General features: G+C 42.6%; 1 protein-coding gene across 1 annotated transcript in view; it reads left to right on the top strand.

Moving 5' to 3' along the window:
- BOLL (boule homolog, RNA binding protein) overlaps nucleotides 1-1,612 on the top strand; it is a 76,960-nt gene extending 75,348 nt beyond the window's left edge. The window contains exon 11 of the mRNA XM_034786061.1: nucleotides 1,373-1,612. Coding sequence (XP_034641952.1) covers nucleotides 1,373-1,612 — 240 coding nt within the window. The remainder of the gene's footprint in view (nucleotides 1-1,372) is intronic.
- Nucleotides 1,613-16,655: the final 15,043 nt, after the last annotated feature.

Below are 16,655 nucleotides of genomic sequence, written 5' to 3'. Positions count from 1 at the left end.
TAGGGGCATTGCTAGCAGATCGAGGGACGTGATCATTCCCTTCTATTTGACATTGGTGAGGCCTCATCTGGAATACTGTGTCCAGTTTTGGGCCCCACACTACAAGAAGGATGTGGAAAAATTGGAAAGAGTCCAGCGGAGGGCAACAAAAATGATTAGGGGGCTGGAGCAGATGACCTATGAGGAGAGGCTGAGGGAACTGGGATTGTTTAGTCTGCAGAAGAGAAGAATGGGGGGGGATTTGATAACTGCTTTAAACTACCTGAAAGGGCGTTCCAAAGAGGATGGATCTAGACTGTTCTTGGTGGTAGCAGATGACAGAACAAAGAGTAATGGTCTCAAGTTGCAGTGCCTGAGGTTTAGGTTGGATATTAGGAAGAACTTTTTCACTAGAGGGTGGTGAAGCACTGGAATGGGTTACCTAGGGAGGTGGTGGAATCTCCTTCCTTAGAAGTTTTTAAGGTCAGGCTTGACAAAGCCCTGGCTGGGATGATTTAGTTGGGGATTGGTCCTGCTTTGAGCAGGGGGTTGGACTAGATGACCTCCTGAGGTCCCTTCCAACCCTGATATTCTATGAAGAACCTTTACTATCAAAGCCCAAGGAATCCTCCTACAAGGCTTCCCACGAGAGTAAGGATACTAAACTGGGCGTAAGAACAGATTCCCACAGATGATTGTCCATAAGGCACGCGTTTCCTTCCTTAGGTGGTCCAGCTTGGGTGAGGTGTCACATATGGAACTGGCTCCACCAAAGACCCCCAGGGCTGCAGGGCTGAAGTGGAAAGACATACACTCTCCAGTCTCATCTATGAGTACAGGTCCAGATGCATCATCGGTACGATCTTGTTTATCCAAAGACTGACTGGCTGCGACAGACAATCCCCGTCCTTCAGGTGTTTCTGCTGGAACTCCCCAGACTCTCGGCCATACGGAGACCTTTGTACAGCATAGGATATATTCCTCTCCTCCCCACAGTCTCCACTCCCTTCAGGCTATCCCCTCCTGAGGGACATCCTTATCCCAGAGGGGTAATCGTTATTGACATCCCAGGAGCAGTTACATCTCCATCCATCGGGCAGGCGCACCCAATACTGATGGTATCACCACTATGGACTTGGAATTGCAGAAGTCAGAAGAGATACCTGCACCAGTATCTCCAGTAAGACACAGGAGCCCTGACACACGGTTGAGAGGCTGTGCTTACCATCTATCTGGATATGATTCCCCCACCCCCGCAGACAGCTGGTACTGATTGCCTTGGGGGCCACCATGACCATGACCAATGTATCCCTCCTTCTGGCCTTATTAGGGCCTTTGGGACCCCTATGGAAGGTGACCAGACCTCTCTCAGGAGTTGTACTCCTCTTCTCAGCTAGTTCCATTGGTGTATGAGGAGGAAGAGCTGGAAGCAGCTCAGATGAGGGCTTCCTCGTCATCTCTAGACAATGCCATCACTCCTTCATCAACTTCTCCATTGGATGACCACCATCAGGAGCTGTTGCAATGGGTCGCTAATGATCCACAGATCCCATTAGAAGAGGTCCAGTGCTCTCAACACCGGCTCTTGGACTTTGCAATCACAAGGACCGACCAGTGTGGCCCTTCCAATTAACAAGGCTATATTGGAACTGGCCAGAGCAGTTTGGCACACACCAGCATCTTGTGTTCTAACACCAAAAAGAGCCAAAAGATGTTATTTTGTGCTGCCAAAGGAGCAGACTTTTTGTTTTCCCATCCTGCCCCTAACTTGGTGATGATGCAGGTGGCTACAGAAAGAACTCTGTCGCACTGCCAGAAATCCACTCTGGCAGATAAAGATTCAAAGAGACCGGATCTCTTGGGTAGGAAGGTCTTCCCTTCCACAGGTCTCCAATTTTGTGTAGCTAATTACCAAACTTTATTAGCAAGATACAATTTCAACATGTACGCCAGGCTTGTCAGACTTTAAAGACAAACTTCCCATGGAAGATGGAGCCTAATTCCAATCATTTCTGGATGAGGGGAAGCTAGTAGCAAAGGTGACTCTCCAGACTGCGGTAGATGCCGCACACCTACAGTGTCCAGAAATTTAGCCACAGTACTGGTCATGCAAAGGGACTTGTGGCTCCAGTTGTCAGGCTTTTCTAGAGAGGTCCACCATCCACAACCTCCCCTTTAATGAGTCCAACCTTTTTAATGAAAAGATGTATAAATCCCTGAATTCTCTAAAGGATTCAGGGTCCCCTCTATGATCCCTGGGGATTTACACTCCATCCCCAAGGAGGAAACACTAGAGACAACCCTTTAGACCAGTGGTTTTCAAACTTCTTTTCTGGGGACCCAGTTGAAGAAAATTGTTGATGCTTGCAACCCAATGGAGATGGGGATGAGGGGTTTGGGGTGTGGGAGGGGCTCAGGGCTGGGGCAGAAGGTTGGGGTGCAGGGGTGAGGGCTGCAGGGTGGGTATGGGAATGAGAGGTTCAGGGTGGGGGAAGGGGCTCTGGATTGGGGCAGAGGTTGGGTGCAGGAGGGGGTCAGGGCTCTGGCCTGGGGGTGCAGGCTCTGGGGTGGGGCCGGGGATGAAGGGTTTGGGGGGCTCAGGGCTGGGGGTTGGGTGGCGAGCTTACCTCTGGCAGCTCCCGGTCAGCAGCCAGGGTGCAGAGGCAGGCTTCCTGCCTGTCCTGGCACCGCAGACTGTGCTGTGCCCTGGAAGTGGCCAGCAGCAGGTTGGCTCCTAGGCGGAGGTGCGCAAGCGGCTCCGCATGGCTCTCGCCCACAGGCACCCCATCCATCTCCCATTGGCCGGTACTCAGGGCAGAGGGCAGTGTGCGGAGCCCTCTGGCTCCCCCGCCTAGAAACTGGACCTGCAGCTGGCCACTTCCAGGGCGCAGCACGGTGTCAGAACAGGTAGGCACTAGTCTGCTTTAGCTGGGCAGCACTGCCGACGGGACTTTTAACGTCCCGTTCAGCGGTGCTGACCAGAACTGATAGGGTCCCTGGGTGCTGAGCAAGGCGACCCAGTACCTTACATGTTGCGACCCGAACTTTGAAAAACACTGCTTTAGACCATGACCACCCCCTTCGCACATTGCATATTACCACCAGCATCCACCTGAGTCTGCATAAATGACAGAGGATTCAGAGGTCCCATTCCTCAGCTCCCTCCACTTACTCCCAACCACTGTCCAAGGGCCATTTTTGACATGCATGTCAAGCCCGCGTATCACCAATGATGCCATCTACTTCCTCTCCTGTCATCTTTGGAGGATGTCTTATTTCCTTCCCCCTCAGCTGGAACAAGAAGGAAAAATCAATTTCACACATACAGAATGGGAAAAGACTGTCTAGGAAGGAGTACGGCAGAAAGGGATCTAGGGGTTATAGTGGACCACAAGCTAAATATGAGTCAACAGTGTGATGCTGTTGCAAAAAAAGCAAACATGATTCTGGGATGTATTAACAGGTGTGTTGTGAGCAAGACACGAGAAGTCATTCTTCCGCTCTACTCTGCTCTGGTTAGGCCTCAGCTGGAGTACTGTGTCCAGTTCTGGGCGCCGCATTTTAAAAAAGATGTGGAGAAATTGGAAAGGGTCCAAAGAAGAGCAACAAGAATGATTAAAGGTCTTGAGAACATGACCTATGAAGGAAGGCTGAAAGAATTGGGTTTGTTTAGTTTGGAAAAGAGAAGACTGAGAGGGGACATGATAGCAGTTTTCAGGTATCTAAAAGGGTGTCATAAGGAGGAGGGAGAGAACTTGTTCACCTTAGCCTCTAAGGATAGAACCAGAAACAATGGGTTTAAACTGCAGCAAGGGAGGTCTAGGTTGGACATTAGGAAAAAGTTCCTAACTGTCAGGGTGGTTAAACACTGGAACAAATTGCCTAGGGAGGTTGTGGAATCTCCGTCTCCGGAGATATTTAAGAGTAGGTTAGATAAATGTCTATCAGGGATGCTCTAGACAGTATTTGGTCCTGCCATGCGGGCAGGGGACTGGACTCGATGACCTCTCGAGGTCCCTTCCAGTCCTATAATCTATGAATCTAAGATCACCAGAGACAGTTGGGTCCTGGAGATTACCAGGGATACTTCATAGAGTTTCTTTCCTTCCCTCCTCACCAACCACCTTCCTGATCCCCCTTTGGGAACCACTGTCACCAACTGAGTCTTCAATAAGAGGCAGAATTCCTTGTATGCTGGGGTGCATCCCACCTCTGTACCAAGGGAGAGGATTCTTCTCCCCATATTTCCTAATCCCCAAAAACGAATGTTACCTGCACAATTTAGGTTTCTCATCACCCCTACTCTCTCTTTTGGGTGCTCAGGAAGTAAGGGACCCAAATTTACCCCTCTGTGGGTTCCAGCCTCTACCCCTCCGTGGGCTCAGGGTTAACACCCATTCCTGGTGGACTGAGGGCTCTACAGGTCTGCAGGGCCTTTTCCTAGTAAAAGAGCTTTACACAATAATATCCTTAACCTCTATTTATTAACAGTTACCTAAACAGAATACACACACTAAGCATATGATGCTCACCACTCCTGAGTATGCAGGTGATCTTCCCCCTACTGGCCAGGCAAGGTTCATGTCATCTGTAGCTGCTCTGCCTGGAAGCAATCAGACTTTGGAACTGGTGTATCAGAAACCACATTACAATACAGGCTGCATACTTGCTGGATGTCCACAACTCCCTGATAGACAAGTTGAGCAGGTGCTTAGCTACAGACCACAAATGAGAAATCCACTACCCAGTTCTAACCAATATATTCTGACAGTGGTGAATTCCTTAACCAAAGTAGAAAGGATTACACTAGAACATGCTACCTGGCTAAATGGTGGTGTTTTTTGGCCTTGGTATGTTCCCACTAACATTCACTAGGTGCTGTGCATAGTCTAGACTAACTGGACTATCTCCTCTCCTTAAAATCTTCAAGTCTGGCCCTGAGTTCACTGCGAGTCCATGTAGCAGCAATTAGTGCCTTTCTCCCTCCAATAGGGGGACTTTCTGTCTTTACACACCTGGCTACTGTGCAATTTATGAAGGGCTTGATCAGGACTTTCCCACCGGTCATTAAACCTACGCCCCAATAGGATCTCAACCTTTTCCTGTCACCACTCACAGGTCCACCTTTCAAACCTATGGCAATGTGCCATGACCCACCTGTCCATGAAGGTGGCATTCTTAGTGGCCATCACTTTGGCCAGAAGGGTCAGTGAGCTAGCAGCCATGATAGCAGACTCTCCTTATACAGTATTCCACAAAGAGAAAGTTTCCCTTAGGTTACAGATTGTGTCTGAGTTCCACATCAATCACTTACTTGTATTCTTCCCAAAAAACCTATGCTTTTTCCAAAGACAGGAGACTTCACTCCCTTGACAGCAGGAGTGCCCTGGTGTTCTGCCTGCAAAGAACCAAACCCATAGCAGAAAGATGGCATGAACAAGCCATATCCTCACAGGAGATTTCTAAGTGGGTTTTGGGATGCAACTTAGAATGCTACAAAATAGCAAAACTTCCTCCCTCTTCGAACGAGCACCAAGCTGCCTCCAAGGAATCCTTATTGAAAAACCTCTAGCAACAGTAATGAACCTCCATTTTATAAACAATGTGATAAACACAGCCCGTCCTTTTATATATGTGTGTGTTCCCTTTCATTGCTCTGCACACTGGACTTTCTTGTAAATAGGAAATTTAAAAATCCTGAAAAATCCCCCATTAATTGAAGACCTATACCCATTAGAGATTTCCAGTAGAGGGGGCTAGAGCATTAAATGTGGTATTGAATTAAAATTAGAGCGCTAGAATAAAGAAAGTCAGAGGCTGAGTGTGAATCTGTGAAGAATACTGCTTGTAGGAGTGATTCATACAGCCAAGAAACATCTCCCTTTTCTTTCTATAGCTCATTTTCATAGCTCTTTTTATATTCTTATATATAGTAAGCAGCTTCATTAATGTTACTGGCATAGGTGAAGTAAAGTGAGGTGTGATATTTCTTCATTAAATCCTGAACAATCATGTATACCCCATACCATTAAGTATCATGATGATCATAGTGCTCGTAGTATCCAGTTTACCTTCCACTTTATGTGTACAGAAGCTTTAAAAAATAACTTCTGTGAGATTATGCTTATTTTCTTCACTTTTTTACTGTACCATTCTTTGACATGACATTCATCTGCTTTATTCAAAATTGTTCTCTGTAAAAGTTAGTCTCTAAATAAAGCCTCTGCTTTAGGTTAGATTCTAGATGGGACAGATGCCCCCAGATGGAGACATATGTGCCTATCAAGAATAACAGATGCCCGTATCTTCAACCATATGTTGGTTTGGGGGTTTTGTGGGCTGGGGTTGGGGTTTTTTGTATTTTTTTTTATATTGATGGTGACACTCTTTATTATGGCTAGTAAGTTCTCCACACGAAAGTAACTTTTTTATCTTGCAGGTTAAGTCAATTTGTTGTCAAAGGTAGGCAGGTTTTTCTGCCCCCCCCCCCCTTTTTTTTTTTTTTTTTTAAGGATTTTGCTTTCATTTCTGCCTGGGATGGGTCTAAGATACTGTTAATTTTTTTTTAAGGACTGCAGTCATATTTTTAGCTTTGTCTAGGATTGAATCAGAGCATTTCTAAGAATGAGGATCTTTATTTATTTGTTTTGATTTGAATAAGCCATATCAGCTATTGAATCCAGAGTTATACAAATGTAACTCTCCTAATATTTCCTTATATGTAATTATTTCCATCCCCTCACTATTTTTGTAGATTTTCTCTTAACTCTCTTCATTTCCTCAACATCCTTCTGCTAATTAGGAGCCCAGAACTGAATGTAGTCCAGTCACAATCAGTTCACCAGTGGCTTCAGAAGTTTCTAGGGTTTTAAATAAGCTACCCACAGTTCTAATTCATGTTGTTCATAACATTGGAGTTGCCACCTATTTTTGTTTTTAAATGGCCTTGATTTTTTTTACCTTGCAGGAATATGCACCGGTTGGGAAAGAGCAAAGGCCCATTAAAAAGCAGGGGGGGAGGCATGTGCCCCCACTTTTTAAAACCTTGCTGGGAGTGAATATACCATAGTTCAGCTGGCTGGAATCTCGGTGACCTGTTCTGTGTTGTGCTGCAGGCTGGCAGCCAGGGCCTCACCTGCAGACTGCAGAAAGTGTGGGGTGGTTCCTCCTGGTGCTGGGGACTGACCAGATCCAGGAAACAGGATAGACCCATCACGTGAGGGCCAGTGGAGAGGGTAAAATGAGGAGCAGGGTGAGAAGGCAAAGGTTCCAGAAGTATTGGGAGACAGACTCCTAAAGAGCTAGGTAGATGTGGGGGGGCAGGATGTCAGAGGTGAAAAGGAGGATCAGGCTGAGTGTTAGGCGGGTAGGCAGGGTTGCACACTCTAGGACCATCAGACTGGTGGTGGGGGTTGCCCATGCATGCACACACACTCACACTCTCACACCCCCACCCCCATTCCCTTCTAGCACTCTCGCCTGCAGGTCTGGAAGGTCATTCTCTCTTTACTTTCATAATGTATGAGTACTGCTTTATGTTGGAAGCACTTGGGTTTACTGCACAATGACTTTGATCAACTCATATCAAACACGCAATACATGCATATTGTATGTATTTTTATGGTATCTGGGCACTGCACAAATCAGGTTGCTGGATTCTGTCACTTTGTATCAGTTTGGCTTAGGAGTAACTCTCTTGCCATAAATGTAGTTAAACTGGAGATGAATGAAAGGAGAATTACCCTCTGGATGTTAAGAGTATTGAGCTGTATGGATAAGACCAAGTCCTTTTAGAAATTACCATCATAGAGTCACAAGTTTAAGGCCAAAAGGCCCATTATAATCATCTAGTCTGATTTCATGCATAGCAAACCATAGAATTTCACAATGTGGTTCCTGCATCAATACCATAACTTCTGGTTGTGCCTTCTTTGCATCCCTTTTAGATTTGTCCCCCAAATCAACCATCTCAGTCCACAGATTGTCTAAATAGATCAGACTTTGCATTTAGTGCTGTTATGGCAAGGTGTTCCTTTACCAAACGGTCTCAAAGCCTTTTCTAATAGGACAAAGTTAGCTTCTACATTATATGTGGAAAAACTGTGCCCATTTCTGAAATTTCCAAAGCTGTGCATGGGACTCCTAATTTAAAATCACTATTTTTATGTTGGAACGAAACTAGGTGCCTGTTTCAAGAGAAAAATTTTGAAATCTGTAGGTACTGCTTGTGGTTTTTCACTGCTAGTCAGTCTTGTAGCTGTGGTGATCTTCATTTCTCCTTCAAAAATATCTCTGAAGATGACTCACCTGTGAGTGGAGTATCCTTGAGTTCAGGCAAGATGTGCTTAGAGATCTGGGCAGAGGACCATAGCTGATGCCAGGCTCTGGCCTCACAATATAACTGAGATTTCCACTTCCATAGCATGGGAGAGAGAAATATCTGCAGAATTGCACTCACTCACCTTCTCCCATTTGTTTGGTGTCCCGCAGTGAAGAATAGAGATTCTTCATACCATTATCTCAAATAGTTCTGTGAGAGGGACACTACTGCTACTGCTGTTTGTTACTGCTTTCAACGCTATCAATGTGATTCTCAGCACCAAGATGTATGCTCACAGAGTACAGATCTGCAGCTACAGAGAACTGTTAGAGATAACTTTCTTTTACTAAAAAATATGACAAGAATTTAGTTGTCAGTCTAGGAAAACTGTTATTGCCTGGCAAAACAAAACCCAGTGTTAGGACAATGAAGATATCTGAACACCCTGCTCAAGGGGAATCATTTATAGTAAAAGCATTTATGTTCATATTTAAATATTTAAATTGCTTTACATGCCTATAACCATTAGCTTTCCTCATACCTGGACCTTTCAGTCATGTTTGTTCTGTGAATTCATTTGAATTCAAAAAACTTTCAGACCTTGTAGTTAAAACCCTGATGAACCAAAATGCTTTGCTTTATTTATAGTTAATATAATATAATTAAGGCTATGATTTTATTGTGGCATTTTTAAGGTAAAGTCATGGGATAGGCATTGTGAAAAAGGGAATAGCCATTAATATATACTCTGCACTTTTAAAACATCTTATACCAGAAATCTCAAGGTACTTAAATTCAGCCTCACAACATACTTTTGACGTAGGTATGTATTATTATATTCATTTTACAGGTGAGAAAACTGAGGCACAGTGAAGATAAGTGTCTTGCTCAAAGTTACACAACCAGTCTCTCTCAACAGAACAGAACTGATGGGTTCTGTCTCCCCACACAATTTGCTTGTCTCAGTCTGTAGAACAGAAATATTGGAGATATCCTATCTCCTAGAACTGGAAGGGACTTTGAAAGGTCATCTAGTCCAGCCCCCTGCCTTCACTAACAGGACTAAGTACTGATTTTGCCCTAGATCCCTAAGTGCTCCCTCAAGGATTGAACTCACAACCCTGGGTTTAGCAGGCCAGTGCTCAAACGACTGAGCTATCCCTCCCCTGAACTCCCTCAGTTTGAGCTCCACTGAGTAATTTTGATGCATTTTATATTAATATGTGCTGGTTCAGGGGAGTGTCTTCTGCCTATCTGTACATTGTTTCCTTCTGTACTCTCTTTACCATCTATTCTTTTTCTTTATTTGTAGTCTGATCTCATTTCAGCTTAGTTTTTCCCTCCTGTTTCTCTGATCTGTATATTCTCTCTCTTTACTTGACAGACCTTGTGGAGCATTCATTATTAAGCCATTTGGGCAGCTTTAGTCCAGATGTACTGATTTTCTTGTCCAGTCCTCCCCACAAGATCCATCTTCAGCGAACCAACTAGCAGCTGCCCATTGTGAAACTAGGGTCAGTTCATCCTTTGCAATGGATGATTGTTGCAAACTGGTTAGGTGTCAAGTGTGCCAAAGTATAACCAGCCCAATCTGCTGTATGTTTGTGTCAGTTCCTTTATTAATCTGAACCAGTTGTTCGTTTTTATAAAACTAGTTTTGTGCAGTCCATATCATTCATCCTTGAGACGTGACTCTTGCATATTTTTCCTCCACCAGTTTTTTCTTCCTAGTCCAACTTCCCAGGATTCTGTGCATGTTTTAAGTTGTTTTTCCTAAAAGTGTGATTGATTGTTTTCAGTATTTTAATATTTTTTATTTTTGAAACCTGGTCTTTAAGTTGAAAAATAAAAATTGAGCCATTTTACTGCCAAATTATTCTATTTAAAACTTTTTGACATCCTGTTTCCCTTTTCCTTTGTTAGTAATCACTCTGTCCCCTTCTCTATCCATCCTATTTTGAGTACCCATCTCTAGTTTTTAACATTATTTCATGCTCTGGAATTACATATTCAGTTGCAAGTATACAACCATCCTCTTTATTATGACAAGGAAGCTGTTCCTTTTTTTAAGAAATCTAGGATTTTTTTATAGAAAAACTTAATAGAATGATAACTAAGCACTCAACAATCATTAAATATCAAAGGAAAAGTTGCACCCTAACTCTTCTCCCTCATATGTATATAAATTGTGGTAGCAGGTAAGCATGCAGTTTTAGACTGTTTTTCAAATAATACATATAGTTTTTCTACAATTTTAAATATACACATGTACAACAACTTCTAATACTGTGTAATTGCTTTACTAATGCCAGACAGAGGGACTTGTTTATATGTAGGGAGTCCAATATTTATTTTTTATGAAATTCTGTATTTAGTTTATGCAGATTTTCAAGACATATGTTTTGGTTCTATTGGTTAAAAATATCTAAAATGTCTAAATAATTAAAAATAGTTTCCAAAGCATCTCAGTACACTTTTTCTCTTAGTTATTTTCAACTCAAAGAATGCTCTTTCACTTAACAGAGAAACTAACCCTTTATCTATAGATTAATTATTTAACATCTCAATAAATGTGGGGGGGCCATAATCTCTCATAAATTGGGTGTGAGTGGTAGTTGAAATTTCAAAATAGCTAAAATTGGTTTTTAACCGTGTTTATTTTCAAAACTCTGAACTGTGAAAAATTACACTAATATGGATTTATTGGTTAAAATTTACCATCAGAATCTCTATTTATATGCAAGTTACCTCATGTGTGCACACTCACATAGATGAAGAGTAACAGCATAGAATAGTGAAAATGAGCTTGCATGTGGCAATTTAGAATTAAATTACAACATAATTTTTTTCAATGACTACAGTACTAATAATGGCAATTAATCCTACAGTAAATATATTGTCCCTACTTAATATAAGAAAATAACAGGTTGACACACTGACATTTTTGTGTCACCTGATGAAAGAAATCAGTTTCCAGTTTACTTGTAATTTTCTAGTTAGAAAAGCTTTCATAGCAGTGGCATGAAAGTTGAAATTCTATGTATAAACTTTCTTGTTTAAAAGACAGATTCAGATATGCTATCCCATGTGTGTAAGTGTCTTACTCAAGAAGCAGTTGCATTGATTTGTATGGGACCATTCACGGAGTAAACATCTGTTCAGCATGAGTAAAGGTAGCAGACTCTGTCCAAAAAGAAAGCTTAATATATTTTTTAAAAAATATATTGAGTGCTCAGAGAAGGTATGATTTGGACTTTTTAAAGACAGATTTAGGATAGGGTACATGGAAAATATGAAATAATAAAATATGAAATAATATGAAATAAATAGGCTTCTATTTAAGAGATGGTCAAACAAAAAATATAAATAAATATCAACTATACACAGGGCTACCACCCTGTTTTTAAGGTTGCCTGACAATGCCCATTATAAGACCCTGTGTTCAGTTGATTATAACTTTGCTAGGCTTTAACCGTTTGAGCTGAAATTTTCCATGCCAGGTGTCTGCCTCAGGCTAAACTTTTTTTGAAAAATTTCAGCCAAAACAGTTCAGGGTTTTCCAGTAATGTGTAGCAAGTTTATTGTTTGGCCCATGTTAAAACAATTCTGGTGACCTTTTCTTTGAAAAAACTTTAGTGCCCACCATGCTTTGGACAGAGACTTAATTTGGCACAGGAGGTGACTTTTGTGTCAGGGCTGTGCCTTTTGCCATCCCATGAAAATCCACCCAAAAATTTGGCCTAATTATAAATCTTTGAAAAATTGCACTTCACACATTCTCAGAGAGATTTAGGCTAAGGCTATGTCTTACACTAATACTTTTGTCGACAAAACTTTTGTCACTTAGAAGAGTGGAAAAAAACCCCGACCAACAAAAACGCCTGTGTGGACAGTGCTACGTTGGCGGGAGAGCATCTCCTGCCAATATAACTACCGCTGCTCTTTGGGGGTGATTTAATTGTGCTGGTGGGAGAGCTCTCTCCCGCCAGCATAGAGAGGCAACACAAGAGACCTTGCAGCAGTAAGCTCTGTAGTGTAGATATAGTCTTAGATTTTAGCAGCCAGACTCCACAAAGATTCTGTCCACACTGCGCATCCTCCATCCTGGATCTGAACAGGATTTTCCCTGCAATTGCAGCTCTGGATTGCTGTGGGCTGCGCCGGGTCTGGGCACCTGAACAGAGAGCAGGGAGACTCTTCTGTGCTCCCATTTATCCCTTGCTGGGCCCAGACAGCATGGAAGAGGAAGCTGCCTGATTCCATTGCCTTGAGCAAAAATGCTGGACTGGGGGAGTGTAGATTGGGTCAAGGAGCCTGGGGTGAGGGGAAAGATGGGGACTGGAGAATAACAAGTGGAAGGAGAGGGAGACTGGGAATGGGGTGAGAAGAGACTGGGAATTGGAGCTGGGAGCAGAGACTGTGACTATCTGGGCAAGGAGACTGGGATAGAAATGGGAACAAGTGGGAGGCAGAAGGTGGGGATAAAAAGCTGGAGGGGGGACTGGACTTTAAAACTAGTGGGTTGGGGAGAAGGAGGTGAGGCGGGAGGGGAAACAGATCTGAAATGGAGGCAGGTTGATGGGAGAGAATGGAGACAGCTTGGGCAAAGAGACTGGGACAAGGGGCTGGGGAAAACAATAATACTGAGATTGGATGAGGAGCCCAAGGATGGAGATGGGACTGGGAGCCAGTGGAGAGGAGGAATGTGGGTGAGGGGGGCATAGGAGGCTAGAATGAGGTTTGAGAGACAGATCAGATGAGGAGCCAGGATGGGGGGAACTTGGACTAGCTGGGCAAAAAGAGGTAAGGATCCAGGGCAGTTAGGAGGGAACTGGGAATGACTGGGCAAGGTGACAGGGGGACTGGGACTGGATAAGGGTGGAGACAATGGCTTGCTGGGCAAGAGGTGGGTCTGGGATGAGAAGACTGAGGGGAGTGGAGACTGGGACTGGCTAGGTGAGGAAAAAGGGATTGGAATGAGGAGTCTGTAGTGGGGAAGAGACAGGACAGGGACACGTTCAAAGGGATGTAATAGACGGGATCAAGCTTGGGGGGTATGTGCAGAAGAACCTGTGCCCACCAGAGACTCTCCCTGCAATAGCCTGGAATGGAACCCAGGCTTCCTAGTCTTACCATTCCTTTGCTATTAGCAAATATCTTTGAAACCTACCGGCAGAGTGTCCCTTCCTCCTCTACTGCTGGTCCACATATAGGATGACACTACTATTGCTATCAGTTACTTAGCTCAAGTGGCAGAGGCTTGTGTGGTTGAACAAAAGGTTCCAACCCTGCTGATGAATTGTGCGGGTGTAAATTGATGGATGTGGAACTCACAAGCATATTGTGAAAATTAATTCATTAATATTTGTCAAAGACTTAGATGCTACGGTGATGAGTGCCATAGAAAAGTACATGTGGAATTCAATAATTCTGTCTTAAGAGAAGGGTTTGGGTACGGTTCAGTAAACAAGGCATGGGGCCAAACATTAAACAAAGAGAAAACAAAATATTTGATAGTGAGCACAATCAGTTCTGTGCACTGAATGATATAGCCCTATAGAAAAAATAGTATGTTGACATTAGAGATGGTTGGACTATTTCCAACAAAACATTTTTTGTCAAAAAATGCTTTTAGTTGTAGCCAGAATATTTCACGGAAATGTATTTATTTCAGTGAAATTGTCAATGGTAGGGTTTCTGAGGTCTAGGGTGGACTCTGTGGTGAGAGTGAGAGAGAGAGAGAGACACCCAAATCAAAAACTCAACCTTTTTCCCTGAAAACAGATGTTTCGACACAATTCCATTTCATAAAAATTTCCATTCCAGTGCTGAACAAAGACATTTTGAAACCTCAAAAAGTTGCCACAAAACTGAATTGTTGTTCTCTGGCCAGCTCTAGTGGTCATCTAATTAAAGACTGTATAGAAATACATATGCACAAGGTGGCTGAATTAAGTTTGCGAAGCAATTTTGCATTTCCTAACTTTAGAGTGCTTTTCTTTGCAATCTTAATGTTCTTTCAACATAGGTTTTGGGTGTAATATATTCTGTTAATATAACTATCAGTGAAAACGCTGTTTAAAGGTTTACAACACATGTGAAAGAAAGAGAAAAATATTTTGCTAGATAAGTTATATGGATCTTGGGAAATCTATATTTTAGCAAAGGGAACTGCCATATAAAATGTCTTAAGTTGCTGAACACCAGTTACTCCCATTGAAGTCAGTAGGTGATCATCAGCTCTCAGAATTTGTTCCTAATTGTACAGATATACTAGATTATTATGACATTAAAATTAGTTTAAGTATACAAGAATGGGGAAAACATTGCAAGACATTACAAGTTATGAATTTTGTGTGAAATATTTTACAAATAATATAGAGTAGAACCTCAGAGTTATAAACACCAGAGTTACGAACTGAATGGTCAACCACACACCTCACTTGGAACTGGAAGTACACAATCAGGCAGTAGCAGAGACCCAAAAAAAAGCAAATACAGGTAAATGTAAACTATAAAAAATAAAGGGAAAGTTAAAAAAAATTGATAAGGTAAGAACTGTTTCTGTGCTTGTTTCATTTAAATTAAGATGTTAAAAGCAGCATTTTTCTTCTGCATAGTGAAATTTCAAAGCTGTTTTAAGTCAATGTTCAGTTGTAAACTTTTGAAAGAACAATCATAATGTTATGTTCAGAGTTACGAACATTTCAGAGTTACGAACAGACTCCATTCCCAGGGTCTTCGTAACTCTGAGGTTCTACTGTATAATGTTATGAAGAGAGACCGTATTTTAAAGTATAAGAATAAAGGGGGGAAATTATGGTTTGAGCATTCAACTTTCACTTTGTATTTCCAACTTTTAAACATTAGTTTATCCATCCTTATCATTGCATTAATGGTTGGGGTTTTTTTGCATGGAAAATCCTTGTTTTTCAAAAATTAATATGGGCAGTGCAACTTGTTAAACCAAACAGGTTAAAACACTTACATAGTCCTTATCTGTGAGCCATCCATAAAGGGAGCTAGTCCTTAACCAATGACTACTGAATCCAGTCAGCCTAAACCAAGGCCTCCCAAAACTACTCACCTGAAATTTTGAACCACTCTGATATTTTCTGAGATGGTTTTGAGTCTGTACCTATTCATTGTTCGATTGGCTGATTTCAAACAGTCATAACTTTAAACCTAGTGTACTGATATTTTTCAAATATGACTTGGCTTTCAAGTTACAGTTAGGTGTACAAAACAAGGGAAGCCTGTAGAAATCAATTCAGTGTTTTTTTAAGGTGATGAAAACTTAAAGTTGGTAAATGCATCCAGAACTGGAAGGATCTTAACAAAACTTTCCTTGAAAAATGGATAACAGAAGTTTTCTGTAGAAGTGTAAAATTTGCAGACATACACATTAATTTTACTGAGATTATCTCTTAAATCTCACAACTTCTGAACAGAAAATTCTTCTTTGGCCTAAGAATAAAAATCAAGAATTTCATCCTAAAGCAAGGGTTCTCAACCTTTTTCTTTCTGAGGCCCCCTCAACATGCTATAAAAACTCCACGGCCCACCTGTGCCACAATAACTGGTTTTCTGCATATAAAAGCCAGGGCCGGCGTTAGGGGATAGCAAGCAGAGCAATTGCCTGGGGCCCGCATGAAACTATATTGCTCAGGCCTTGGCTTCAGCCCCAGGTGGCAGGGCTCAGGCTTCAACCCCATGCAGTGGGGCTTTGACTTTCTACCCTGGGCCTCAACGAGTCTAATGCTGGCCCTGCTTGGCGACTCCCCCTGAAACCTGCTCGCAGCCCCCCAAGGGGCCTCAGACCCCCTGATTGAGAACCACTGTCCTACAGGGTATTGTTTTCAGAAAGTTATCAATATCTGAAACCAAGTGCTTAGAAAAAATGTCTCCTTGGTCATAACTATGGCATTAATATACTTTAATCTTATTTATATCCATCGTTAACTTCAAAGGATTCCTTGTATCTGTGTACTATATGCCTATAATAGAATTTTTAAAGTGAAGGCAGCTGTGATTTTGCGGATTACTTATAGGGTTATGAGTCAGAACATCTATGCTGTGTTCCCAATTTAGACTCAATGTGCAGTCTTAGACAGGATATTTTTATGACTGCTTGTCAGGGATGCTCTACTCACTGCTAGGTGACACCTCCTGGCGATTCCAGGGATTCATTCTGCTCAGTTGCCGCTCTCTACCTGCTCACAGAGTCACGGTACGGCTGCTTTGTGACTTGGTCCTCTGGCCAGGTCACACTGTGATTTCCCCTTTCAGGGAACCCAGGCCCATCCTCTACTCTGGGTTCCAGTCCAGGGCCCTAAAGAGAGCAGTTAAGGTCTGG

Source organism: Trachemys scripta, chromosome 11, assembly GCF_013100865.1.
Source record: "Trachemys scripta elegans isolate TJP31775 chromosome 11, CAS_Tse_1.0, whole genome shotgun sequence".
In the NCBI taxonomy this organism is placed as follows: Eukaryota; Metazoa; Chordata; order Testudines; family Emydidae; genus Trachemys; species Trachemys scripta.
The sequence above is the reverse complement of the archived record's forward strand: the minus strand, read 5'-3'. Positions and strand labels throughout refer to the sequence as shown.